Source organism: Lissotriton vulgaris, chromosome 7 (assembly GCF_964263255.1).
Source record: "Lissotriton vulgaris chromosome 7, aLisVul1.2, whole genome shotgun sequence".
Lineage (NCBI taxonomy): Eukaryota > Metazoa > Chordata > Amphibia > Caudata > Salamandridae > Lissotriton > Lissotriton vulgaris.
In genome coordinates this window covers 1,753,745,810-1,753,771,349 of record NC_141695.1, presented here as the reverse complement: position 1 = coordinate 1,753,771,349, position 25,540 = coordinate 1,753,745,810, and the positions used below count along the sequence as shown (strand labels likewise).

Genomic DNA, 25,540 nt, shown 5'->3' with positions numbered 1-25,540 from the left:
GGCAGCAGTGCCGAGGGAGGGGAGGGCGGCAGTGCCGAGGGAGGGGAGGGCGGCAGTGCCGAGGGAGGGGAGGGCAGCAGTGCCGAGGGAGTGGAGGTCGGCAGTGCCGAGGGAGGGAAGGGCAGCAGTGCCTAGAGAGGGGAGGGCAGCAGTGCCGAGGGAGGGGAGGTCGGCAGTGCCGAGGGAGGGGAGGTCGGCAGTGCCGAGGGAGGGGAGGTCGGCAGTGCCGAGGGAGGGGAGGTCGGCAGTGCCGAGGGAGGGGAGGGCAGCAGTGCCGAGGGAGGGAAGGGCAGCATTGCCTAGAGAGGGGAGGGCAGCAGTGCCGAGGGAGGGGAGGGCGGCAGTGCCGAGGGAGGGGAGGGCAGCAGTGCCGAGGGAGTGGAGGTCGGCAGTGCCGAGGGAGGGAAGGGCAGCAGTGCCTAGAGAGGGGAGGGCAGCAGTGCCGAGGGAGGGGAGGTCGGCAGTGCCGAGGGAGGGGAGGACAGCAGTGCCGAGGAAGGGGAGGGCAGCAGTGCCGAGGGAGGGAAGGGCAGCAGTGCCTAGAGAGGGGAGGGCAGCAGTGCCATGAGAGGGGAGGGCAGCAGTGCCTAGAGAGGGGAGGGCGGCAGTGCCTAGAGAGGGGAGGGCGGCAGTGCCTAGAGAGGGGAGGGCGGCAGTGTCTGGAGAGGGGAGGGAGGGAGGGGAGGGCAGCAGTGCCGAGGGAGGGGAGGGCAGCAGTGCCGAGGGAAGGGAGGGCTGCAGTGCCGAGGGAGGGAAGGGCAGCCGTGCCTAGAGAGGGGAGGGCAGCAGTGCCATGAGAGGGGAGGGCGGCAGTGCCGAGGGAGGGAAGGGCAGCAGTGCCGAGGGAGGGGAGGGCAGCAGTGCCGAGGGAGGGGAGGGCAGCAGTGCCGAGGGAGGGGAGGGCAGCAGTGCAGAGAGAGGGGAGGGCGGCAGTGCAGAGGGAGGGGAGGTCGGCAGTGCCGAGGGAGGGGAGGGCAGCAGTGCTGAGGGAGGGGAGGGCAGCAGTGCCGAGAGAGGTAAGGGCAGCAGTGCCGAGGGAGGGGAGGGCGGCAGTGCAGAGGGAGGGGAGGTCGGCAGTGCCGAGGGAGGGGAGGTCGGCAGTGCCGAGGGAGGGGAGGTCGGCAGTGCCGAGGGAGGGGAGGGCAGCAGTGCCGAGGGAAGGAAGGGCAGCAGTGCCTAGAGAAGGGAGGGCAGCAGTGCCGAGGGAGGGGAGGGCGGCAGTGCCGAGGGAGGGGAGGGCGGCAGGGCCGAGGGAGGGGAGGGCAGCAGTGCCGAGGGAGTGGAGGTCGGCAGTGCCGAGGGAGGGAAGGGCAGCAGTGCCTAGAGAGGGGAGGGCAGCAGTGCCGAGGGAGGGGAGGTCGGCAGTGCCGAGGGAGGGGAGGTCGGCAGTGCCGAGGGAGGGGAGGTCGGCAGTGCCGAGGGAGGGGAGGTCGGCAGTGCCGAGGGAGGGGAGGGCAGCAGTGCCGAGGGAGGGAAGGGCAGCAGTGCCTAGAGAGGGGAGGGCAGCAGTGCCGAGGGAGGGGAGGGCAGCAGTGCCGAGGGAGTGGAGGTCGGCAGTGCCGAGGGAGGGAAGGGCAGCAGTGCCTAGAGAGGGGAGGGCAGCAGTGCCGAGGGAGGGGAGGTCGGCAGTGCCGAGGGAGGGGAGGACAGCAGTGCCGAGGAAGGGGAGGGCAGCAGTGCCGAGGGAGGGAAAGGCAGCAGTGCCTAGAGAGGGGAGGGCAGCAGTGCCGAGGGAGGGGAGGGCGGCAGTGCCGAGGGAGGGGAGGTCGGCAGTGCCGAGGGAGGGGAGGGCAGCAGTGCAGAGGGAGGGAAGGGCAGCAGTGCCTAGAGAGGGGAGGGCAGCAGTGCAGAGGGAGGGGAGGGCGGCAGTGCCGAGGGAGGGGAGGGCGGCAGTGCCGAGGGAGGGGAGGGCAGCAGTGCCGAGGGAGTGGAGGTCGGCAGTGCCGAGGGAGGGGAGGGCAGCAGTGCCACGGGTTTGGGAGGGCAGCAGTGCCATGAGAGGGGAGGGCGGCAGTGCCGAGGGAGGGGAGGGCAGCAGTGCCACGGGTTTGGGAGGGCAGCAGTGCCATGAGAGGGGAGGGTGGCAGTGCCGAGGGAGGGGAGGGCAGCAGTGCCGAGGGAGTGGAGGTCGGCAGTGCAGAGGGAGGGGAGGGCAGCAGTGCCACGGGTTTGGGAGGGCAGCAGTGCCATGAGAGGGGAGGGCGGCAATGCCGAGGGAGTGGAGGGCGGCAGTGCCGAGGGAGGGGAGGGCAGCAGTGCCATGAGAGGGGAGGGCGGCAGTGCCGAGGGAGGGGAGGGCAGCAGTGCCGAGGGAGGGGAGGTCGGCAGTGCCGAGGGAGGGGAGGTCGGCAGTGCCGAGGGAGGGGAGGGCAGCAGTGCCGAGTGAGGGAAGAGCAGCAGTGCCTAGAGAGGGGAGGGCAGCAGTGCCGAGGGAGGGGAGGGCGGCAGTGCCGAGGGAGGGGAGGGCGGCAGTGCCGAGGGAGGGGAGGGCAGCAGTGCCGAGGGAGTGGAGGTCGGCAGTGCCGAGGGAGGGAAGGGCAGCAGTGCCTAGAGAGGGGAGGGCAGCAGTGCCGAGGGAGGGGAGGGCGGCAGTGCCGAGGGAGGGGAGGGCAGCAGTGCCGAGGGAGGGGAGGGCAGCAGTGCCGAGGGAGGGAAGGGCAGCAGTGCCTAGAGAGGGGAGGGCGGCAATGCCGAGGGAGGGGAGGGCGGCAGTGCCGAGGGAGGGGAGGTCGGCAGTGCCGAGGGAGGGGAGGGCAGCAGTGCCTGGAGAGGGGAGGATGGCAGTGCCTGGAGAGGGGAGGGTGGCAGTGCCTGGAGAGGGGAGGGCGGCAGTGCCTGGAGAGGGGAGGGCAGCAGTGCGGAGGGAGGGGAGGGCGGCAGTGCCTGGAGAGGGGAGGGCAGCAGTGCCGAGGGAGGGGAGAGCAGCAGTGCTAGGGAAGGGGCGGGCAGCAGTGCCGAGGGAGGGGAGGGCGGCAGTGCAGAGGGAGGGGAGGGCCGCAGTGCCTGGAGAGGGGAGGGCAGCAGTGCCTGGAGAGGGGAGGATGGCAGTGCCTGGAGAGGGGAGGGTGGCAGTGCCTGGAGAGGGGAGGGTGGCAGTGCCTGGAGAGGGGAGGGTGGCAGTGCCTGGAGAGGGGAGGGCGGCAGTGCAGAGGGAGGGGAGGGCCGCAGTGCCTGGAGAGGGGAGGGCAGCAGTGCCTGGAGAGGGGAGGATGGCAGTGCCTGGAGAGGGGAGGGTGGCAGTGCCTGGAGAGGGGAGGGCGGCAGTGCCTGGAGAGGGGAGGGCGGCAGTGCCTGGAGAGGGGAGGGCGGCAGTGCCTGGAGAGGGGAGGGCAGCAGTGCCGAGGGAGGGGAGAGCAGCAGTGCTAGGGAAGGGGCGGACAGCAGTGCCGAGGGAGGGGAGGGCAGCAGTGCCAGGGAAGGGGCGGGCAGCAGTGTTGAGGAAGGGAGGGGAGGATTGCAGTGCCATGAGAGCGGGGGAAGCAGTGCTGTGGTAGGGGAGGGTTACGTTGCTATAGGGTGAGTAGCCTGGTGTTGAGGGAGAGGAGTCACGCCCCCTTGAGCCTGCAGAGGGCGCCATTGATGAGAGAACTGAGGGCCACGGTGCAGTGTGAGTGAGTAGCCTGGGGTCACACAGAGGGTGAAGACGGCCATGGGTTTGAGGGACTACTAGCACTGTAGGAAACAGTGGGGAGGGGTGGATCTCCTCAACTCTTGTCCCTTCTCTCTTTCCACCAGCTCCTCCACTCCCACCAATATCCGCTCTCATTCTCTCTCTCTCTCGCCCCCAGTTCACTCCTTCAATCCGCCCGTTCCTGCAGACCATCGCCATCGGACTGGTCTCATTTGGTGAAAACTACAAGAAGCACGAGTCCGGCATCAGTGAGTATATAAGTGTGATGTGGGCTTAGTACTTGTATGTACAGGGATAGCAACTAGTGTGGCATCAGTAATTATACGCTTGTGCAATGGTCTTGGACGACAAGTGGGACTATGGTATCTATATACAAGTTCAAAGGGCTGAGAACAAGGTGGGATTCAGTATTTATACACGCGTGCAAGGGTCTTGGACAAATGTGGCATCAGTGTCTATACACGCGTGCAAGGGTCTTGGACAAATGTGGCATCAGTGTCTATACACATGTGCAAGGGTCTGGGACTAGTGTGGCATCAGTGTCTATACACGCGTGCAAGGGTCTGGGACTAGTGTGGCATCAGTGTCTATACACATGTGCAAGGGTCTGGGACTAGTGTGGCATCAGTGTCTATACACATGTGCAAGGGTCTGGGACTAGTGTGGCATCAGTATCTATACACATGTGCAAGGGTCTGGGACTAGTGTGGCATCAGTGTCTATACACGCGTGCAAGGGTCTTGGACAAATGTGGCATCAGTGTCTATACACGCGTGCAAGGGTCTTGGACAAATGTGGCATCAGTGTCTATACACATGTGCAAGGTTCTGGGACTAGTGTGGCATCAGTGTCTATACACGCGTGCAAGGGTCTGGGACTAGTGTGGCATCAGTGTCTATACACATGTGCAAGGGTCTGGGACTAGTGTGGCATCAGTGTCTATACACATGTGCAAGGGGCTGAGAACAAGGTGGGAATCAGTAATTATACACGCGTGCAAGGGTCTGGGACTAGTGTGGCATCAGTGTCTATACACGCGTGCAAGGGTCTTGGACAAATGTGGCATCAGTGTCTATACACGCGTGCAAGGGTCTTGGACAAATGTGGCATCAGTGTCTATACACATGTGCAAGGGTCTGGGACTAGTGTGGCATCAGTGTTTATACACATGTGCAAGGGGCTGAGAACAAGGTGGGAATCAGTAATTATACACGCGTGCAAGGGTCTGGGACTAGTGTGGCATCAGTGTCTATACACACGTGCAAGGGTCTGGGACATGAGTCGCATCAGTATCTATACACGCGAGCAAGGGCCTGGGTCCAGTGTGGCATCAGTACTGTGCACTAGTGGAAGGGGCTGAGAAGAAGGTGGAAATCAGTAACTATACACATGTACACGTGTCTAGTATATGTGTGGCATCAGTATATAAACACTAGTGCAAGGGCCTAGAATAAGGTGGAAATCCGTATTTATACACTTGTGCAAGGGTCGGGGACATGTATGGCATCAGTATCTCATCACTAGTGCAAGGGGCTGAGAACAAGGTGGAAATCAGTAACTATACACATGTGCAAGGGTCTAGTACATGGGTGGTATCAGTGATTATACACTTTTTTCCTTATAGACCTGTAATAGGGCCTGAATTGGTCGGTTCACTAGTCCAGATGCAAAACTAAACACCAGCACTTTTGCCCCTGTACATTCCTCCTCCTCCCTACTCAGGAGGACGTCAGCAGTGGAGAGTCAAACAATAGACCCAGTAAGAAAAGACTCCTGTCTTTGGGGGAACACTGGTCCCCAGGGTAAACTTGCAGGTCTTGGTCTCACGCGGTCACACCACCATCATGTAGGATTTTGGGACTTTTACCGATAAGTCTGCGTCCTCCATAAAGTTAACAAAAGATTTCAACATGGACTGTAGACCCCGTGCAGTTTGGCCATGATAACAGCATCACCCGCATGGAAGAGCACCGGTAAGCACCGGGCTCCCACGTGGGGACAATCGGCTTTAGTGCCAATCAGGGCCTGTTCCAAGCCAAGCTGTTAATATACAAATTAAAAAGAAACAGGGTCAATTCACAGTCCTGGCAGAACCCCTTTTAATATGAAAACTTCAAGAGATTTCAGATCACTAGAGTAACAAACTGAGGCTATGGCATTCATATGCAGATCTCTTAAAACAGAGGACGATGTCACGGTCCCCCCTATAGATAACCTAATCTGCCTTCATTTCTCCCGATTGACTCGATCAAACAGAGGAGAGATCCATAAAGCCTCAATGAATAGAGCTTTGGCGAGCAGTGGTATCTTTACTCAAGACCATATATAGGTTTAAACACCGGTCCACTGTTGACCTCCCAGAACGAAAGCCATACTGTACTTCTGAGAGAATATCCTTCTCCTCAGCCCACGTCCCCAGTCTATCTAGGATCATTGGCCCAATGACCTTCACGGCAGAGTTGAGAACAGAGATGGGCCTATAGACTCAGGGTTGTCCCTGTCACCTTTTTAAAGACTGGGACAATGATAGAAGATGCCCATGACTGACCAGGTCTTTCCCTAACCACTCCCTTGACAAGTGAGGTCAAAACTGGTACCCCCCCCATACCTCGGCGTCACAGATATACCTATCTGGGGGGATGCTACTGGTACCAGGGGCCTTACTCCTGGTTATGCCAGCAATGTCCTTAACGTCCCCAAGAGAAAATACTGACTTGAAGGTTCTGCCACCATCCCCTCATCCCCTCCTTCAACGTGGTGTGTAGCCTCGAAAGACTCCTCAAAAAAGGAGACCCATCAATCCTCAGTCATGTGAGACCCCAAAGACGCTGCGGATTCAGAGGCCTAAAACGGGCTATTCACTAATCTCCAGAATTTGGAACTACTCTTTTAGGATGCTAGCTTCGAGCAGGTCTTCCGGGGCCACGTCCCTTAGATCATTCTTTCTCCTCACAAGCTCCATTTTATACTGAGTACACCAAGTTACTTGGCCCCAGCCCTACCGGCGTGTCCCGACTTCCACCTGCTATAGCGAAACCCCGGTGTGTCCTGCAACCAGCAGCCCCCCAAGAACTCATAGGACCTGCCATGCCTTCCCAAACCAGACTTTGTCTCCCATGAGCACCGGATTTGCTCATCCACAGACTCTGGCCAAATATGCGAGTCTGCAGCACTCTGCACCCGACGCCCACGGCCCCAGTTCGAGTGGCCCAACACCAGGAGGATGTCTACCCAGCGATCCTGACCTGGGATCTGGTGATCCCTGACCTGCCTCAAGTCTCCAACTGGCTCCTGCAGCTCCTTTCTAGAGGATCTCCTTGACCCCGACCGAAGCTGTAAGAGAAACCAGACGCCAAAAGACACCCCTGCACCCGATGTCCCCTGGCCTTGGTTGGCCCAACTGCCGGTGTCTCGGCATCATAAGACATCACAACTTACCTCTCCAACCGTGGGTCACCTCCAGAAGATCTTGGTCCCCGAGCCTGCAGTGTTTCTTGCAACCGGAGAATCCCCATTGAAATCAACAGGACACCCAATGCCAAAATAGCACCCTGGACCAGGCGGCCTCTGTGCCACTGTGGGTACATCTTGTGTGCTAAACTGGATCCCCCTTTGCCCTAAGCCTAACTCCATAAGCTTTGCTTCGACAACCATGTGGCCTTGTCGTGAGCAGCCACCAACCAGAGGACCCCTGTCCACCATTGGATAACACTGGGCCTCAGCACTCTGCACCCGGCTGCCCTAGTGCCGCTGAGGCTGCTTTGAGAGTGCATTGTGGATCCTGGGGGAACCCTAGTTCTAACCCCAGAAAACCAACTCCCAAAACGAAGTACTTACCCTCTAAACCGATAACACAAGTGTGGAGTTGGTTTGTATGAAACCTGAAGAAACTGCCTTTGTATAAAAACTGAATGACTTACCTTTTGTCTAGGAAATGTCCCAGTGTGGTATCTAGGCATATCACACTCAGTAGCAAAAGTAACTTAAAAAGTAATTTGAAAAGTAATGTACACAGTAATCTGCAAAGTAACTGAAAAGTAATTTTGACTGTTAACTTACCTGTAAACCAACCAACTGCATTCAAATTGTATTTCACTACATAAATTGTGCAAAGTACTATTATAATTACCTGTACCTGGCCTGGCTTGGTTCTAGAAAATAAAATATACCTAAATAATATTTTTATACATGAAAATTGGTCTGAGTTCTGTCTTTTAGTGTGTGACATCATTTGCTGCCTGAGTGTGTACAATAAATGCTTAACACTACCCTGCTCGCCCACACAACCACAAATAGAGAGTAAGGTGCTATCCAGCTTTACCTCTGCCTACCTTTGGAGATCCACTGGATTCTGTGCACACTATACCTCACTTTGGTATAGTATATACAGAGCCAGCTTCCTATAAGAACGTTTTCCGGATCAGGTCGAGAGTTTTCTCAAGGTGAAGAATTTGAAGTTAGAGTATGCATCAGAGAGAGTGTTACCAAAGGTAAGTAACATGTTGCTCTCTCCCGGGGCACGTTGTTCTCCAGCTGCAGCTGTGATTGCTCTACGGTCCCAGCAGGGGTGAAGCTTCAGGGTGAGTGTTAGGCCTGGTAGTTGGGTTTGAGAGCCCGTAGTCAGGTCTGCTGTCTTCTTTCGGTTTTTGTGAGCCAAGAAATAAAGCAGATCAGTAATTAGTGACTGTTGATGTAACCGGAAGAGCATAAGAGTGAGAGAGATAGACCCATCTGGTGGCTGAATTTCAGAAGGTGAAACCAGATAACCTGGAATCAATACTGGCTTCCCTGCTTGTCCTAACTGTATGATCTTAGGCAAATATTTAATTTCACAGAGCCTCCTTTTTCTTTATTATCACATATAAGGGTACTTTAATACGCTTGAGCTCTGGATGGACAACACCTCTTATATTGGATTTAATAAACTATTAAATGGCTCTATTTATAATAAGAGCGTAGCCCTTGTTAAGAATGTACATGGATACTGACTTACCTCTTATTTCACTAACAAATTGCCGTTAGGGCTCGAGCACAAATGTTTCTCAAAATTATTGCTTTTAATAAATGTCTGTCTATGCAGTGATGTAATCTGATGTACTAAGATGAAACGTTTCCATATGTTAAATAAATATTCTTTTTTACATTTTTAAGAGATTGTATCATATTTGTACATTATGATTGTTGCACGTTATTTATGCCAAATGTTTGCATGGCTCGGCTCGTGCACGGACTCTTAGAGCCAAGCTAGGCCCATAGCACTTCCTCGGCTTACCCTATCGTTTGCCTGCACTCCCTCCTCTATGTGCGACTTAGGGTTAGTAGATGGGACCCCAGTCCCTTGATGAAATGATTTAGAAAAGGCGGGACTAGAAACAAGGAACCCTGCACACTGGCCCAATCGAGCAACTCTACTATTAAGTCTTCTAGCAAAGGGGACGAAGAGTGCGTGCAGTGAAAATACATTTAAAATAAGGGCTCTTTGGGCAGGGACTCCAGGCTGTCATGTTGTACGTGACTGTACTCATGAGTTCCAAGAGAGAACTACCCGGCCGAGGTGAGACAGACCGGGGCGAAACTTCAGAGTGGGTGTTTGGTGTTCGACACCTCTCGTGCATTCTTGGTTTGGTAGCTTGTTCTGGGAGCACGGAGTCAGCTCTGCTATGTCTGTTGTTTGTTTTTCTCATTGTTCTCATTTTACTATGAGTTTTTTTTCATAATAGGATTTTCAATATATAGTGACCAGTTTACCAAAAAAGTAGTAAATATGCATCTATAGAAGTTCTACTTAAATGGGTGCAAATAAGCTGTTTTTTTGGAATTCACAAAGAGTGACAGCAGCAGACTTTCAAAGCTGCGCAGCTCTCATGTTTTCCGGTACGGTACTGTCAATCAAACACCCTAAGGGTGATGGGATCAATACTTGTAAATAGTCTAACCAGAGACCATCACTCAGGGGAGCATTCCAACCTATCATTTGTCCCCTACTGTGCCATTCTAGATAGAGGCCTACCTAATGCAAGTCAGTACTGACCTGTTCCTCAAGGAATGGCCTGTCCCTCTCTCTCATGACATATTATTGTACTGCCAACAGCTGTGATTGTCTCACTCTCTCCAGGACATATTATTGTCCTTCCTACAGAGGTGATTGTCTCACTCTCTCCCAGGACACCTTTTCGTCCTACCCACAAGTGTGATTATCTCACTCTCTCCCAGGACACCTTTTCGTCCTACCCACAAGTGTGATTGTCTCACTCTCTCCCAGGACACCTTTTCGTCCTACCCACAAGTGTGATTGTCTCACTCTCTCCTAGGATACCTTGTCGTCCTACCCACAGGTGTGATTGTCTCACTCTCTCTCAGGACAAACTATTGTCCTGCCTGCAGATGTGATTGTCTCACTCTCTCCCAGGACACCTTCTTGTCCTACCCACAGGTGTGATTGTCTCACTCTCTCCCAGGACACCTTGTCGTCCGACCCGCAGGTGTAATTGTCTCACTCTCCCCTAGGATACCTAGTCGTCCTACCCGCAGGTGTGATTGTCTCACTCTCTCTCAGGACAAACTATTGTCCTGCCTGCAGTTGTGATTGTCTTGCTCTCTCCCTGGAAACCTTGTTGTTTTCCCTGCAGCTGTGATTGTGTCACTCTTTCCATGGACAGACAGACTCCTGCCGGCAGGTGTGAATGTTTCATTCTCTCTAAGGATTCACTAGTCTTCGGGTGTGATTATTGAACTATCCCAAACTGCTTGTTCTTCTGACCACAGGTGTGGTGTGTCTCACAGTACCCCAGGTAACATTGTTCTCCTACCCACTAGTGTGATTGTCTCACTCTCTCCTGTTTCTTGCTTCTCCTCCATGCGGCCAATGCCAGCGGAGGCAGGCAGCCTGGTACAGTATGGTAAGTGAGGCTCCCATCCATGTGTCTTCTCATCTGTGGCCATCGTCTGGGACAGCAGAAGGGAAGAGAGTGAAGCGTCACCATCTTCCTCTCTTTGTTTATGCATCACCCCCTCTACCGGGCTCTCATCCTGGGGTTACAGCTTGTGCTATGTTCAGCTCTCAGTCCTGCCCTTCATGCTTTCCTCTGTGCCTAGCTAGCCTTTCTCTCTCCTCTGTCTCTTCAGCATCTGTATCTTCTACTGCATCTCATCCACCTCCCATCTCCTCTTCACCCTGTCTATCCCAGTGAGTGCCCCTCTCTCCTCTGTCACTTCAAGACGTACCCATCATCTCCTCTGTCTTCTACTGCATCTCATCCACCTCCTCTTCACCCTGTCTATTCCACTGATTGCCCCTCTCTCCTCTGTCACTTCAAGACTGACCCATTACCTCCTCTATCTTCTACTGCATCTCATCCACCTCCTCCTCACCCTGTCTATCCCACTGATTGCCACCCTCTCCTCTGTCACTTCAAGACTGACCCATCATCTCCTCCATCTTTTACTGCATCTCATCCACCTCATCCTCACCCTGTCTATTCCACTGATTGCCCCTCTCTCCTCTGTCTCTTCAAGACTGACCCGTCACCTCCTCCATCTTCTACTGCATCTCCTCCACCTCCCATCTCCTCTATACCCTGACTATCCCAATGATTGCCCCTCTCTCCTCTGTCCCTTCAAGACTGACCCGTCACCTCCTCCATCTTCTACTGTATCTCACCCACCTCCTCTTCACCCTGTCTATCCCACTGATTGCCCCTCTCTCCCCTGTCTCTTCAGCACTGACCCATCACCTCCTCTATGTTCTACTGCAGCTCATCCACCTCCTCCTCACCCTGTCTATTCCACTGATTGCCCCTCTCTCCCCTGTCTCTTCAGCACTGACCCATCACCTCCTCGATCTTCTACTGCATCTCATCCACCTCCCATCTCCTCTTCACCCTGGCTATCCCACTGATTGCCCCTCTCCTCAGTCTTTCCTCTGGCTCTTACTCACTGTCCTTCTCTTTTCATCCTTTGTCTCCAAAATTGACCCTCTTCTCTATCTTACTCATTCCTTGCTGTTTTTTATGCACCCTAGAAGTCCCACTGACTGCCTTTTCATCTTATATTTCTTCCCTATCTCTCACCAATTGCCCATTTCCTCTCTACCTTGTAGGTCACACTGCGGACCTTCCCTCTTATCCACTTTTCCCTGTTTGCTCTGGTGGTCACACAGACCAACCCTTTCTTTTTTTTTTCTCTCTCTCCTGTCTCTCATCCACTGCTATACGTTCATCACCCTGGAGGTCACACTGTCTGATTCTCGCTTTTCTTTCTCAGCCTTGCGCTCTTTCTCTTCCCCCTTTACCCTGTGTCTCAGTAACCACCTCTGTCTACTCTTGGTCGATCTATTTCTCACTGACTGCCCTTTTTGCTTTCTCATCCAGTCTCTCATCTGCCTCTTTTCTTTCTCCCCTCAGGTGTTGCTGCGAGCTCCTTTTTCATAAGTGGGAAATACGCCATTGACCCCGAGCTACGGGGTGCAGAGTTTGAACGCATCACTCAGAACCTGGACGTCAACTTCTGGAAGAGCTTCTGGAACATCACAGAGATGGAGGTCTTAGCGGTGAGGCTTAGTGCCATAGAGGCTGAGTGCCAGGGAGGCTGAGGACTGAGTGCCGGCGAGTCTGAGTGCCGGCGTGGCTGAGTGCTGGGGAGACTGTGGGCTGAGTGCCGGCGAGGCGGATTGCTGTTGAGGCTGAGTAGGCTAAGAGTCGAGTGCTGCGGAGGTTGAGGGCTGAGCTCCAAGGAGGCTGAAGGCTGACCGCCGAGGATTCTGAGGGCTGAGCGCCTGGGTTGCAGAGGGCTGAGCGCCAGGGAGGCCGAGGGCTGAGCGCCGGGGAGGCCGGTGGCTGAGCGCCGGGGAGGCCGGTGGCTGAGCGCCGGGGAGGCGGGTGGCTGAGCGTTGGGGAGGCTGAGGGCTGAGTGCTGGGGAGGCTGAGGGCTGAGTGCTGGGGAGGCTGAGGGCTGAGTGCTGGGGAGGCTGAGGGCTGAGTGCTGGGGAGGCTGAGCGCTGGGGAGGCTGAGCACTGGATGCCGAGGGCTGAGCGCCTGGGTGCCGAGGGCTGAGCGCCGAGGGCTGAGCGCCAGAGATGCCGAGGGCCGAGCGCCAGGGAGGCCGAGGGCTGAGCGCCTGGGTGCAGAGGGCTGAGCGCCAGAGATTCCGAGGGCTGAGCGCCAGAGATTCCGAGGGCTGAGCGCCAGAGAGGCCGAGGGCCGAGCACCGGGGAGGCCGAGGGCTGAGCGCCGGGGAGGCCGAGGGCTGAGCGCCGGGGAGGCCGAGGGCTGAGCGCCGGGGAGGCCGAGGGCTGAGCACCGGGGAGGCCGAGGGCTGAACGCCGGGGAGGCTGAGGGCTGAGTGCCGGGAGGCTGAGGGCTGAGCGCCGGGAAGGCTGAGGCCAGAGCGCTGTGGAGGCTGAGCACTGTGGAGGCTGAGCGCCGGGCGCCCCGGGAGGCTTAGGCCTGAGCACCAGCGAGGCTTAGGGCTGAGCGCCAGGGAGGCTGAGGGCTGAGCGCCAGGGAAGCTGAGGGCTGAGCGCTGGGGAGGCTGAGCGTCGGGGAGGCTGGGGATTGAGTGCCAGGGAGACTGAGGGCTGAGCCCCGGGGAAGCTGAAGGCTGAGCACCCGGGAGGCTGAGGGCTGAGGGCTGAGCACCGGGGATGCCGAGGGCTGAATGCCGGGGAGGCTGAGAGCCAGAGACGTTGACATCTGTGGAGAATAAAGGCTGGGAGAAGGTGGTCTCATTATGATGGTCTTCTTAGTGTGGACAGGGTCTTTGGAAGGGTGACGCACCCTGAGAATTTGAAGGTCTGGGTACTGAGTGTAATGTTTTTGGGATGGGGCGAGAGTACTGCAGGGTGGCCCTCAAGGCAAGAGTATGAAACACAAAGGAGAAGGAGGGCACAGTGCCTGGTGGTCCTGTAGTGAGGCCCACAGCTTAGGGAAAGAGCATTGTTAGGGCAGCCCTGGCAGTGACACCTATAGCTCAGGAAGCATGCCTAAGCCGTCAGTGCAGTGTACCATGAAGCCCAGAGAAAGTGTGTCATTGCTGGTACACGTATGGGGGTTTGACTTGAGGTCCAAGAGATAGGGATAGACGTGGAAGGCTTTCGTCTGGCCCAGCAGGAGGGGAGTCTTCCACAGACATCAAGAGGTGCCATGCCTTGTCATGTTTCCCGTTCTAGACCCCAGTGCGGTCGCTCTTGTAGTTCTTAGGATATTAACTCTTATCCGGTTACCCAAGGTCTCCCTCCAACCATATGGGGGTTGAGTTTGCTTTTCTATTGCTACATTGTTTCTCATTGCAAAACCAAATTATAAAATGGAAATATTCTATGTTAGAGAGTTCCTTAACCTCTTCCATGCTCATGACGAGCTCAGCTCGTCGTGAAATGCTGCTTTCCAAGGTTTTTCAGCACAGGACGGGAAAAGCCATAGCAGCCAATGTGTTAATGTAGATTTGCTAGACACTCCGTCATGTAAGTCTAGATCATTTTTTTACCAGGCAGGTTTATTGAGTTAGTCAAATTTGTGCCTAACATACACTTCAATGATAACAAATAGATTTTCCCGTAATATGTACAGAAGCATAAAATATTGTCTGTAGCATTGGCTTTTGTCTTGTTCTGTATCTCATTTCGTATACAGTACTCAGGATCTCGGGGTAGATTTAAGCTCTTCTTTTAGTTTCAGATACAGCTTCACTTGATGAATGAATAAATGAATGCAAAAAGCTTATAGAGCACACAGCTTCTCCTGTACAAGCACTTACCCAGCCTTTTAGCTTTTGAAGCACTCATTCACTCATCCAACCTTTCAGCATATCAAGCATGCGCCCAACCTTGCAGCGTATCGAGCACTCGCCCAGCGTTCCAGCATATCAAGCACTCACATAACCTTCCAGCGTATAAACTATCACCCGGCCTTCCAGCATATCTTGAATTCACCCGGCCTTCCAGCACATCAATCATTCGCCCAGCCTTCTAGCATACCAATTACTCAACGCAGTCTTCCAACACTTCAAGACATCAACCAGATTTCCAGAGTTTCAAGCACTCGCCCAGCCTTTCAGCATCTCAAGCACTTGTGTTAGCCTTCCTGAATACCAAGCACTCGCCCAACTTCTAAGTTCAAATATGGCTACCCATGAACCCATGCGTACAATGGTTTTCAAGTGCACTGTTCTCACAAGAATACTCACTATCCCCTCTATTTGTTTTCTAAAGAAGGCCAGGTCCTACATACCTTACTTTCATTTTATGTTCATGGCTTCAAAGTGTGGGTTCCAGTTCTCAGTTTTGCTCCAGGATAGATATATCTAGCTCAACACCCGTAAGTCACCAGGTTCCTTTAGTTTCTGTTCTGCAGTAAGCCTTTATCTTTTTTATTGGAAACCTGAGGTTTGTTAGGCTTGCAATATTGTTCTAGTGATAACAAGTGATGCTAAAGTCCCTTCTTCATATCATCAGCGAGCCTTAGCATCAGTGTGTATGAGGGGAGCCTGTGCTAATCATGAAAATATTTGACCTCACAGTGTACCTGAAATCAAAAAGTTACATATCAGCAGAGGGGGCAGGGCACATTTGTGCTTCAAATAATTCTGTATACAAGTCTTGAGTGTTTCCTGGCACCCACTGCCTATTCAACTTTATCCCCAGAAACAAGTCTTCAAATTGCTTGCATGAAGCAGACATCACACATCTCCGACCCACTTCATGCTGCACTTATCAAAAATCTCAGTCACATCATCTCTCCTACATGGATCAAAATCATTAACTCCTCCTTATCTAGCAGCTCCGTGCCAGCGTCCCTCAAACTCTGCCAGGTCACCCGACACATCAAAAAAATCAGACGCTGACCAAATACAACCGCGAAGACACCTTTTCAATCTGGGTTCAACAAAGGCTGCAGTACACAGACTGCAATACTGAACGTCACGGACGACCTACACCGATCTATGGATGATGGCCTCCTAGTCCAACCTCTCAACTGCCTTTGATACGGTTAACCATGACATTCTCGTAAACACCCTCTCACAATGTGCAGGCATCAACGGAACTGTCCTTCCGTGGTTTGCTTCTTTCCTGAACCAGCGCTCACAGCTAAACTAAACAACTCCACCTCAAAAGAAACACCAATCTCACAAGGAGGTCCTCAAGGATCCATCCTGTTTCCTGCCTTATTTAACCTCCAGGTGGAACCTATTGCGATGATCCTGAAACAATCCAGAATTGCCTACAACCTCTATGCAAATGACACCCAGCTATGCATTAAAATATTGTTAAAGACATCCAGCACCTAAACAGCACTCTCTCCACGGTTCAGTCCTGGCTGACTAACAACCATCTTAAGCTCAACCCCAGCAAAACTGAACCCTTGTTCATCCAACCGAAAGAAAAGTCGTTTCCCATAAATATTTGCCTCGACAACCTCACTGAACTGAAATGCAAACTATTCATCTCCAGCTCTGTCAGATCTTTGAGGATTACACTGAACCTGAAAGAGTATATTAATGCCTTGGCTAAAAGTGCCTTCTGCACGTTGAAACGCCTTAAAAATAAATCAAACCATTCATCCCATCAAACACCTAAAGACTGTTGTGCAACCCTTAGTTCTCTCCAAACTAGACTATGGTAATGCAACAATCACGGGCATCACAGAAACACATTTAGCCCCTTTGAAAGCTACACTCCATGCAGCGGCAATACTACTGTTGGGGGAGAGCTGCTTTGACCACATCACTCCCACTCTCAAGAAACTCAACTGGATACCAATTGAAGCAAGATGTATACTCAAAACTGCCTGCATAACCCACAAACCTCTCTACACGGAAACACCAGTCTGCCTTGCAAACAAACTATCAAAAGCCAGACAAAAGAGTCCTCATTAACCCCTTCTGTGCTGATGACAAAGTCAGCTCGTCATAGGCTTTACCTGCCCTGTGCTTATGACGAGCTGGCTTTGTCATGTAAAGTGGGATTTAGTGAATGGCAGCATCCAGCGGGAAAACCCCTAGCAGCCAAGGTGTTAAACAGTCTGCTTCTGATTCCGCCCAAATTTTAGAAAGAACAATCTCGCACCCGCTCCTTCTCTGGGAACACTCCCAGAATCTGGAACTTGCGGCCTCAGGATTTACGTGACAATCACTCATTCCCTCTGTTAGAAATGGGATTTCCGGTTGGCTAAGGCTTGCACCAAAGCCAGGCAGAAACCACCACTCTAGTCAGGGCAAGGGAGTTACACACCAAAGATAACCCCTGCTCACCCTCTAGGTAACGTGACGCGAGCAGCAAGGCTAATCTCGGAGGCAATGTAGGTTAAGTGTTTGCGAGTGCACCCAGCAACAACACCCAAGGCCAACCACAAAGAAAACTCCACACAAGGTTATATATAAAAATAGCCTTTGTATTATACCAAACACATTAGATAATAAATATACACTTTACAATGTGCCATAGGTGCAGGCAGAATTTACAGGGGATTTATGTACATGGGACAGGGCCACATGGACCACTGTCAGGAATAAGCACTTGGTAGAACTAGCACTCAGAACATATCATCACTGTAGCACCAAATGGTACATGTAGCACACAACCAGTCATCACTGGTAAAAGGTAAGTACCACCTACGTAATCCTAAATACCTTAGGCAAATATCACGCAGGGCACCATGAACTCACTAGGATCACTATACTAGGGGAAACAACCTACTAGGCATAAAAATATATTTTTAGAAGCATAGGCAAAAGCTTTGCATAAATCACATTAGGCAGGTAAAACATTTGCGCCAAAACATTACAGAACTGACCCCAGGCCAACCTGGCCTCTCAGGGGCTCACACGCCCTCTGTCCAGCAAAGTCAGGGCAGGCTGCGCAGCCAAAGAAGGAATGCGCAAGAGTTCTCAGCCTAAACGTAGCAGCTGCCCACTAAGTGCGGGGCAGCTGTCGACCCTGAGCCTGCCTCCTGGCTCTCTTCTGTGGCCCTAAAATGAACAATGGAGCCAAAAACGATGTGGGAGCCTTGCAGGCTCTTAAACAACTGTGCCCTCAGGAGCCTCGTGGGCTCTCAGCAAAATGCCACCACACTGGGGGAGTCTCCCGCTGCCAACTGGGGCCGCTCTACCCTCTAATAATGCCCCCAAATCACGTTGGAGTCCCGCTCGGGGGACTCAGGAAAACAATGGCCCCATGGAGCCTCGGGGCTCTGATTAATGAAATGCCCCAGTGGAGCCTCGCAGGCTCTACATAAACAAATGCCCCCAATAATGTTGGAGTCCCTCTCGGGGGACTCGAGATCACCAAATGGGCCCTGAGCCTCTCGTGGGCTCTAATTACACAGCCCCCGTTGTTGGAGTCTCTCTCTGGGGGACTTGAAATCACAGAATGCCCCTGGACCCTCGGGGACCCGCAACAAATGCTCCCGTCGTTGGAGTCCCACTCGGGGGACTCTGGAAGAAAAGGGTCCTCCTGTGGGAGCGGCCCTCTGACCAAACGGGGCCGCTCGACACGCATCCAGACACTGTGCCCCTCTCAGGCACTGCAAGCGTCCCCGGGGCTTCCCCCAGCCCGTGACACTCACCGGCTTGTCCCTCTCTGGTCGGTCTCCAGGTGGCTGCGGGGCTCCTTACACGCCGGGAGCTCTGTGAGAAGACACGCACCTTCTCTGGGCACCCCGGGGCTCTCCCTCGATCTCGGGGGCCCTGGGTGCAAGTGCCACCTCTTCCTGTCCATCACCGGAGCGCGGGTGGCCTCCCATCGGCTTTCGGTTTCTTCCCTCTGCTTCCGGGTCTAGCCCCGGGCAGGCAACCAATCGCAGCGCGGCCCGGGGAATGATGTCACGGGGGTGTACTGGGTCGGCAGCCAATCACAGCGCGGCCCGGGGGAGGACGTCACGGGGTGTCCCGGGCCGGCCGGGGGTGATTTCGCTCGAGGCACAAATACGGGGCAAAGCGAGGGGTAGGCACCCTCGGAAATTTAAATATTTAAAAAGCGTAAAACCGGCAGGGTTGGCACCTGCTTAGGTTATAATAAAAATGCGGGCCAAATGCAGGGTGGGCTCCTGCTAAAGTAACAAGAAAGCGCTCCCAAGCACTAGGGGGACGAATCGAGCGCTTCCAGGCGCTGCAGGGGATCAAGAAATAAAAGCTAAGCGCTCCCAAGCGCTAATGTGTTCAAAGTCCAGCAAAAGTCTTTCTAGGAAGGCAGGGGAGCAAGGCTGGGCCCAGGGGCCAGCTCACAGGGCCCTCCAGGCAGGGAGGCAGTCCCCAGTGGCGGTCCTCCTGGTGCCCAGCAGCAGCAGGCCCCCCTCCAAATTAGGATCAGGAACAGACAACCCCATTCATGGGGAAGCAGCCCCTTTTTATACAGTAAATCTCTTTGTCTGTGTCTGTAGGGTGGGGGAAAAACCAGACGCAGCTGGTTTTGGAGCACTTTGTTTTGCTCAGCCCCTCTTCCCATTCACTAGCCAGGCTAGGGTCATCAGTCGCACCACAGGGGGCGACGCCAGCATTGTGTGGGAAAGCCCAGCCCTATTCAGGTCCCAGGTGCACTCCTCCCTCACATCACTCATGCAGATCTCTCCACTCACCACCGGGGCAGACTCATCCTGACTCCTGGAGCCAGGCTCACCAGCCAGCTCCAGCCAATCACAAGCCAGACAGACAATTCACATAATTTACACAGGCATGCCAACTCCTCGAAGTGGCCCTTCCACACTAGACACAATAACGCTGCACACATCATCGCGCAGCATTTAAGCACACAAGTCGGCAGATACCAAACTCGAGCCTGCACTCCACACGCATCAGGAACTAACATGGACACATACATTCCCCATGCATTCCTATGGGAGGGCACGCCAATCTCACCACACGCACTCAGTGCGCACGCACTTTCCACTGGGACACAGTGAAAGTGCGCAGAAGCCAAAAATCACTAGCACTAAGTCACAATTAAAAGCAAAAAGTTTAGGGGTGAACCTGCCAGAAGGGCCAAGTCCAACACCTTCATTACAGGAAAAAACGTAAACTTCTGCTTCTCAATAAATACCTAACCCCCTCCCTAAACCTCTGATTGGCCTGGTGCTCCTATCCCTCACCCCCCATATACATTTCTGCACCACTACCCTAGGATGAAAAACTGAATCTCTACTCCCCCCTTCCCTCGTAACACCCTACTATAACTACCTCTGAACAATATCGTTTACATAGCCACTTAGGTAGAAGGTGCTGACAGCCTCCATCTTAGGAAGAAGGTTCGGGCAGCCTCCATCTTAGGAAGAAGGTGCTGACAGCCTCCATCTTAGGAAGCTCTGAGAGGAGAAAGGGAGAGGAATGTGTGTGGGCTTGCTCAGCCCACTCTTCCAGTGAAGCTTGTTCTTCCATGGAAGCCTGAGGTTCGGAGTCACCAAAGCTATGTAGGTGAGAGAAGCGTGGGGTTTCCATGAGAGGGTATCCATGTACATGGGCAAAGCAGTGGCAGACAGTGTTTGAATTCTTCTTTAGTGATCTTTTGAAAGCTTCTAGCGCACCACTCGCTTAACATACGTCTCGCAGTACCTCGGAGTCTGTTGTGTGTTGGGAGACTACAGGAGGGATGTTCCCTCCAACGTCTGTTAGATGTTTAATCTGATATGGTTTAAGAAATAAGGATATGATTTTATGCAGGCAAATGTCTGCTTGTCACCTGCAACAATGCGACCCAAGCCCTCCACCACAAAGAGAAGTAGTGGAAGGAGTGTGGGCGGTGTGTCACTCAGCCCAACTGTGTGAGGATCCCAAGAGACAGAACACAGCTGGATCTTTTAGGACATCGGAAAGACCAGCCCACAAGCATGCGTGGAGCAGGACTTACAGGCAGCCAGAGACTGTGGCTGGGGATATGACCACCATGGCCAAGCCTTTTGTAATGTGTTCTATGAAAGGAGGACCGTTGGCCGATCTGCTGAGCCACAGTAGTTCCCTTAGGAGACTATTTTTGTGAGGTAGACCATTTGACCAGTTGTAGCTGTTTTGGCACTGGACTTGTTGGAACTGAAAAATGAGTGACAAAGCCAGCGTACACTGCTGGCGAGATGGTATCGAGAAAGTGAGCAAGTTCGTGAGATTCAGGATATACGACCTACCGACCATGCCGACACTGAAGGACTAGAAGAGGCTCTGTCTGCTATGGAGGTTCAAGCAAGATACCCACAAAGGGGCTCTGTGAAGAGTAGAAGGTGTGAACTGTGCCTGTCTGCTGGGATGGGCGCTTCACCTCCCGCCCCTCCAGCCTGACTGAAGACAAACTGCAGTCTGCAGCTCAGAGTCACGCTGTTTGACTGGATTGGGAAGAAGCCTCCAGTGACCACTTCTGAGGACTGTGGAGGACCTTTCATTGACTGTCAAGGGAGAACGGAGAAGCCACGTGGAGTGGGGCTACTACTTTGAAACACTAGAACTCTCTAGTGTCTGATCGAGTTTTTGTTGTTTTGCCCTTATTGTAATCACAAAATACATTCTGATATTCCTAAATTCAGCGATTTCATGTTCCAAGTATTATGCTAGTAGTGCCTAGCCCTTATCAAACATTCTCTGAGGCGGCATTTTGCCTTGGCTCTGCGCGGCTAAGGGGTAGACCAGGCTACCTTAGATTTTAGAGTTTGCCTAAATATGAACTAGTTTGAACACTGTAGATATAACTTCCCACTGAGCGCCTGGCTTCCTACACTTGGTATCGTGTTGGGATCCACCTTTGTTTTCTGTATCTTACCCTCCACTGCTTCCCAGGGCCACCACTGTATCTGGAGGTGCTTGGAGAACCTCTGGTGGACCAGCAGTACTTCACAGTGAAGATTGGGTGGAGTGGGTAGTGGGCAAGAGGATCCCCCAGAGTATTCCATTGTTCATTGGACGTGTATATGATGTTTGACTGCAGGGGATCATGCGCGCACGCCCCCTAAATCAGGGGCACTCCAGAAGACCAGTGCTGTTTGATAGTTCATTGCGGTGGTGCAAGAGAGGAAGATGTCTAGTGGAACACTGAAATCCCGGAAGACGACCAATGTTGAATTGTGACTGTGGGTGGATGTGTGAGCTCTCCCAGAGGGTCAGTGGTCTCAGTGCAGCCATTGGGGGGATGGAGAAGAGAACCTTGGGGATCATCCATACGCTCTAGATCTTGGGTTGACTGTGAAGGTGAAGATCAGCAGTGTATCACTGTGTATTGTGGGGATTGTGAGAGGTCCTGGAGGGTCAGTGGTCTCAGTGCAGTCACTGGGGTTGGGGGGATGGAGAAGAGAACCTTGGGGATCATCCATATTCTCTAGATCATTGGTTGGTGGTGCAGGTGAAGGTCGGTAATGTATCATTGTGTATTGTGGGTGTGTGAGAGGTCCTGGAGGGTCAGTGGTCTCAGTGCAGTCATTGGGGGTGATGGAGAAGAGAACCTTGGGGATCATCCATACTCTCTAGATCTTGGGTTGACTGTGAAGGTGAAGATCAGCAGTGTATCACTGTGTATTGTGGGGATTGTGAGAGGTCCTGGAGGGTCAGCGGTCTCAGTGCAGTCACTGGGGTTGTGGGGATGGAGAAGAGAACCTTGGGGATCATCCATATTCTCTAGATCGTGGGTTGAAGGTGAAGAACAGCAGTGTGTCATTGTGTATTGCGAGGACTGTGAGAGGTCCTGGAGGGTCAATGGGTCTCGGCTAGATCACCACGGAGATAGGAGAGGAGAAGCCCAACAGGATCAGTGCTTTTCATTCGTTCAGGGGCTGGGGGCTTTGCCTTTGACGGCCCTCAATGGGTCAACAGCATGACACTGGGACCTTATGTGGCTGTGTGAGACCCCTAGAGGAACACCAGTCTCAGGTTGGTAATTGTGCTCTGGATTATCCCTCGGATTACAACATTTAACGGGTTTAGGGAGGTGGGATCAATTCCTCTGGGAATGTATCCAACTGATCAGTTGACAATTATTGTGCCTATTTATCCCATCTCTTCCAGTCTCTTGTCAACATAGCTTCCACCACAGTTCGGGTCAACAAAACTCTGGCAGTGCCACCCCACACCCTGGAGCTGCCACTGGTGGCCGACCCCCAGCTCTCGGTCACCGTAATGCCTCCGGTGGCGCACACAGGCCCCGGCGCCGTCCACATGCGACTGATCTCCTATGAACTGCGGGAAGGGCAGGTGAGGTTCACGCAGCACACGAGGCTCCACATGCCCAACATACTTTGTCCTTCAAGTGCTTACACGATCTCAAGGCCACATTGTGAAACTCACCCTTCTCTTCACCTTGAGTTATACCTTCTGTAGAAGCCTTCTTTGGTGCATTCTGCACATGCTACCCCTCTTGTGTACTGCTCATGCTTCCCCTCTTGTGTACAGCACTGCTCATGCTTCCCCTCTTGTTTACAGCACATGCTTCCCTCCCCTCTTGTATACAGCACTGCACATGCTACCCCTCTTGTGTACTGCACATGCTTCCCCTCTTGTGTACTGCTCATGCTTCCCCTCTTGTTTACTGCACATGCTTCCCCTCTTGTTTACTGCACATGCTTCCCCTCTTGTTTACTGCTCATGGCCCAGTGCATCATGGGAACAGGGCAGACTAAACTACCAAGCCAATTCTTCACCAGAAAGGAGACAAGCTACCGGGGACCGGTTTCTGGCATTTCAGCCTTCTTCGGCCCGGCTTGCTTGAATCCTGATGGTGCAGTGAGAAAGGGACTCATGTCTGAGTATACCCTGCCACACCTATAGTGGCCAAAAACGATTCAGAAAAGGGGGTGGTGATGAACAGAGTGTCTGAATTAAGCAGACCACTCTTACCCAGTCCAAAGATCAAGGCTTGATCCATCACCGTTATTTATCTCACTGCACCATCCCAGCTCAGAACCTGGCTATATGCAAATCAGTCTGTCCCTGGCCCAGTGCATCATGGGAACAGGGCAGACTAAACTACCAAGCCAATTCTTCACCAGAAAGGAGACAAGCTACCGGGGACCGGTTTCTGGCATTTCAGCCTTCTTCGGCCCGGCTTGCTTGAATCCTGATGGTGCAGTGAGAAAGGGACTCATGTCTGAGTATACCCTGCCACACCTATAGTGGCCAAAAACGATTCAGAAAAGGGGGTGGTGATGAACAGAGTGTCTGAATTAAGCAGACCACTCTTACCCAGTCCAAAGATCAGGGCTTGATCCATCACCGTTATTTATCTCACTGCACCATCCCAGCTCAGAACCTGGCTATATGCAAATCAGTCTGTCCCTGGCCCAGTGCATCATGGGAACAGGGCAGACTAAACTACCAAGCCAATTCTTCACCAGAAAGGAGACAAGCTACCGGGGACCGGTTTCTGGCATTTCAGCCTTCTTCGGCCCGGCTTGCTTGAATCCTGATGGTGCAGTTAGAAGGGACTCATGTCTGAGTATACCCTGCCACACCTATAGTGGCCAAAAACGATTCAGAAAAGGGGGTGGTGATGAACAGAGTGTCTGAATTAAGCAGACCACTTTTACCCAGTCCAAAGATCAGGGCTTGATCCATCACCGTTATTTATCTCACTGCACCATCCCAGCTCAGAACCTGGCTATATGCAAATCAGTCTGTCCCTGGCCCAGTGCATCATGGGAACAGGGCAGACTAAACTACCAAGCCAATTCTTCACCAGAAAGGAGACAAGCTACCAGGGACCGGTTTCTGGCATTTCAGCCTTCTTCGGCCCGGCTTGCTTGAATCCTGATGGTGCAGTGAGAAAGGGACTCATGTCTGAGTATACCCTGCCACACCTATAGTGGCCAAAAACGATTCAGAAAAGGGGGTGGTGATGAACAGAGTGTCTGAATTAAGCAGACCACTCTTACCCAGTCCAAAGATCAGGGCTTGATCCATCACCGTTATTTATCTCACTGCACCATCCCAGCTCAGAACCTGGCTATATGCAAATCAGTCTGTCCCTGGCCCAGTGCATCATGGGAACAGGGCAGACTAAACTACCAAGCCAATTCTTCACCAGAAAGGAGACAAGCTACCGGGGACCGGTTTCTGGCATTTCAGCCTTCTTCGGCCCGGCTTGCTTGAATCCTGATGGTGCAGTGAGAAAGGGACTCATGTCTGAGTATACCCTGCCACACCTATAGTGGCCAAAAACGATTCAGAAAAGGGGGTGGTGATGAACAGAGTGTCTGAATTAAGCAGACCACTCTTACCCAGTCCAAAGATCAGGGCTTGATCCACACCGTTATTTATCTCACTGCACCATCCCAGCTCAGAACCTGGCTATATGCAAATCAGTCTGTCCCTGGCCCGGTGCATCATGGGAACAGGGCAGACTAAACTACCAAGCCAATTCTTCACCAGAAAGGAGACAAGCTACCGGGGGCCGGTTTCTGGCATTTCAGCCTTCTTCGGCCCGGCTTGCTTGAATCCTGATGGTGCAGTGAGAAAGGGACTCATGTCTGAGTATACCCTGCCACACCTATAGTGGCCAAAAACGATTCAGAAAAGGGGGTGGTGATGAAAAGAGTGTCTGAATTAAGCAGACCACTCTTACCCAGTCCAAAGATCAGGGCTTGATCCATCACCGTTATTTATCTCACTGCACCATCCCAGCTCAGAACCTGGCTATATGCAAATCAGTCTGTCCCTGGCCCAGTGCATCATGGGAACAGGGCAGACTAAACTACCAAGCCAATTCTTCACCAGAAAGGAGACAAGCTACCGGGGACCGGTTTCTGGCATTTCAGCCTTCTTCGGCCCGGCTTCCTTGAATCCTGATGGTGCAGTGAGAAAGGGACTCATGTCTGAGTATACCCTGCCACACCTATAGTGGCCAAAAACGATTCAGAAAAGGGGGTGGTGATGAACAGAGTGTCTGAATTAAGCAGACCACTCTTACCCAGTCCAAAGATCAGGGCTTGATCCATCACCGTTATTTATCTCACTGC

General features: G+C 53.2%; 1 protein-coding gene across 6 annotated transcripts in view; it reads left to right on the top strand.

Annotated features, from left to right (window-relative positions):
- The window catches only part of LIPE (lipase E, hormone sensitive type), a 300,019-nt gene that overhangs the window by 213,651 nt on the left and 60,828 nt on the right, over nt 1-25,540 (top strand). For 3 of the 6 annotated variants that reach the window (XM_086933061.1, XM_086933062.1, XM_086933059.1), the window contains 4 exons: nt 3,789-3,879; nt 10,504-10,530; nt 12,034-12,179; nt 22,596-22,781. In XM_086933061.1, the coding sequence (XP_086789187.1) occupies nt 3,789-3,879; nt 10,504-10,530; nt 12,034-12,179; nt 22,596-22,781 (450 nt within the window). The remainder of the gene's footprint in view (nt 1-3,788; nt 3,880-10,503; nt 10,531-12,033; nt 12,180-22,595; nt 22,782-25,540) is intronic. The other 3 variants (XM_086933060.1, XM_086933063.1, XM_086933064.1) reach the window with 1 other exon arrangement.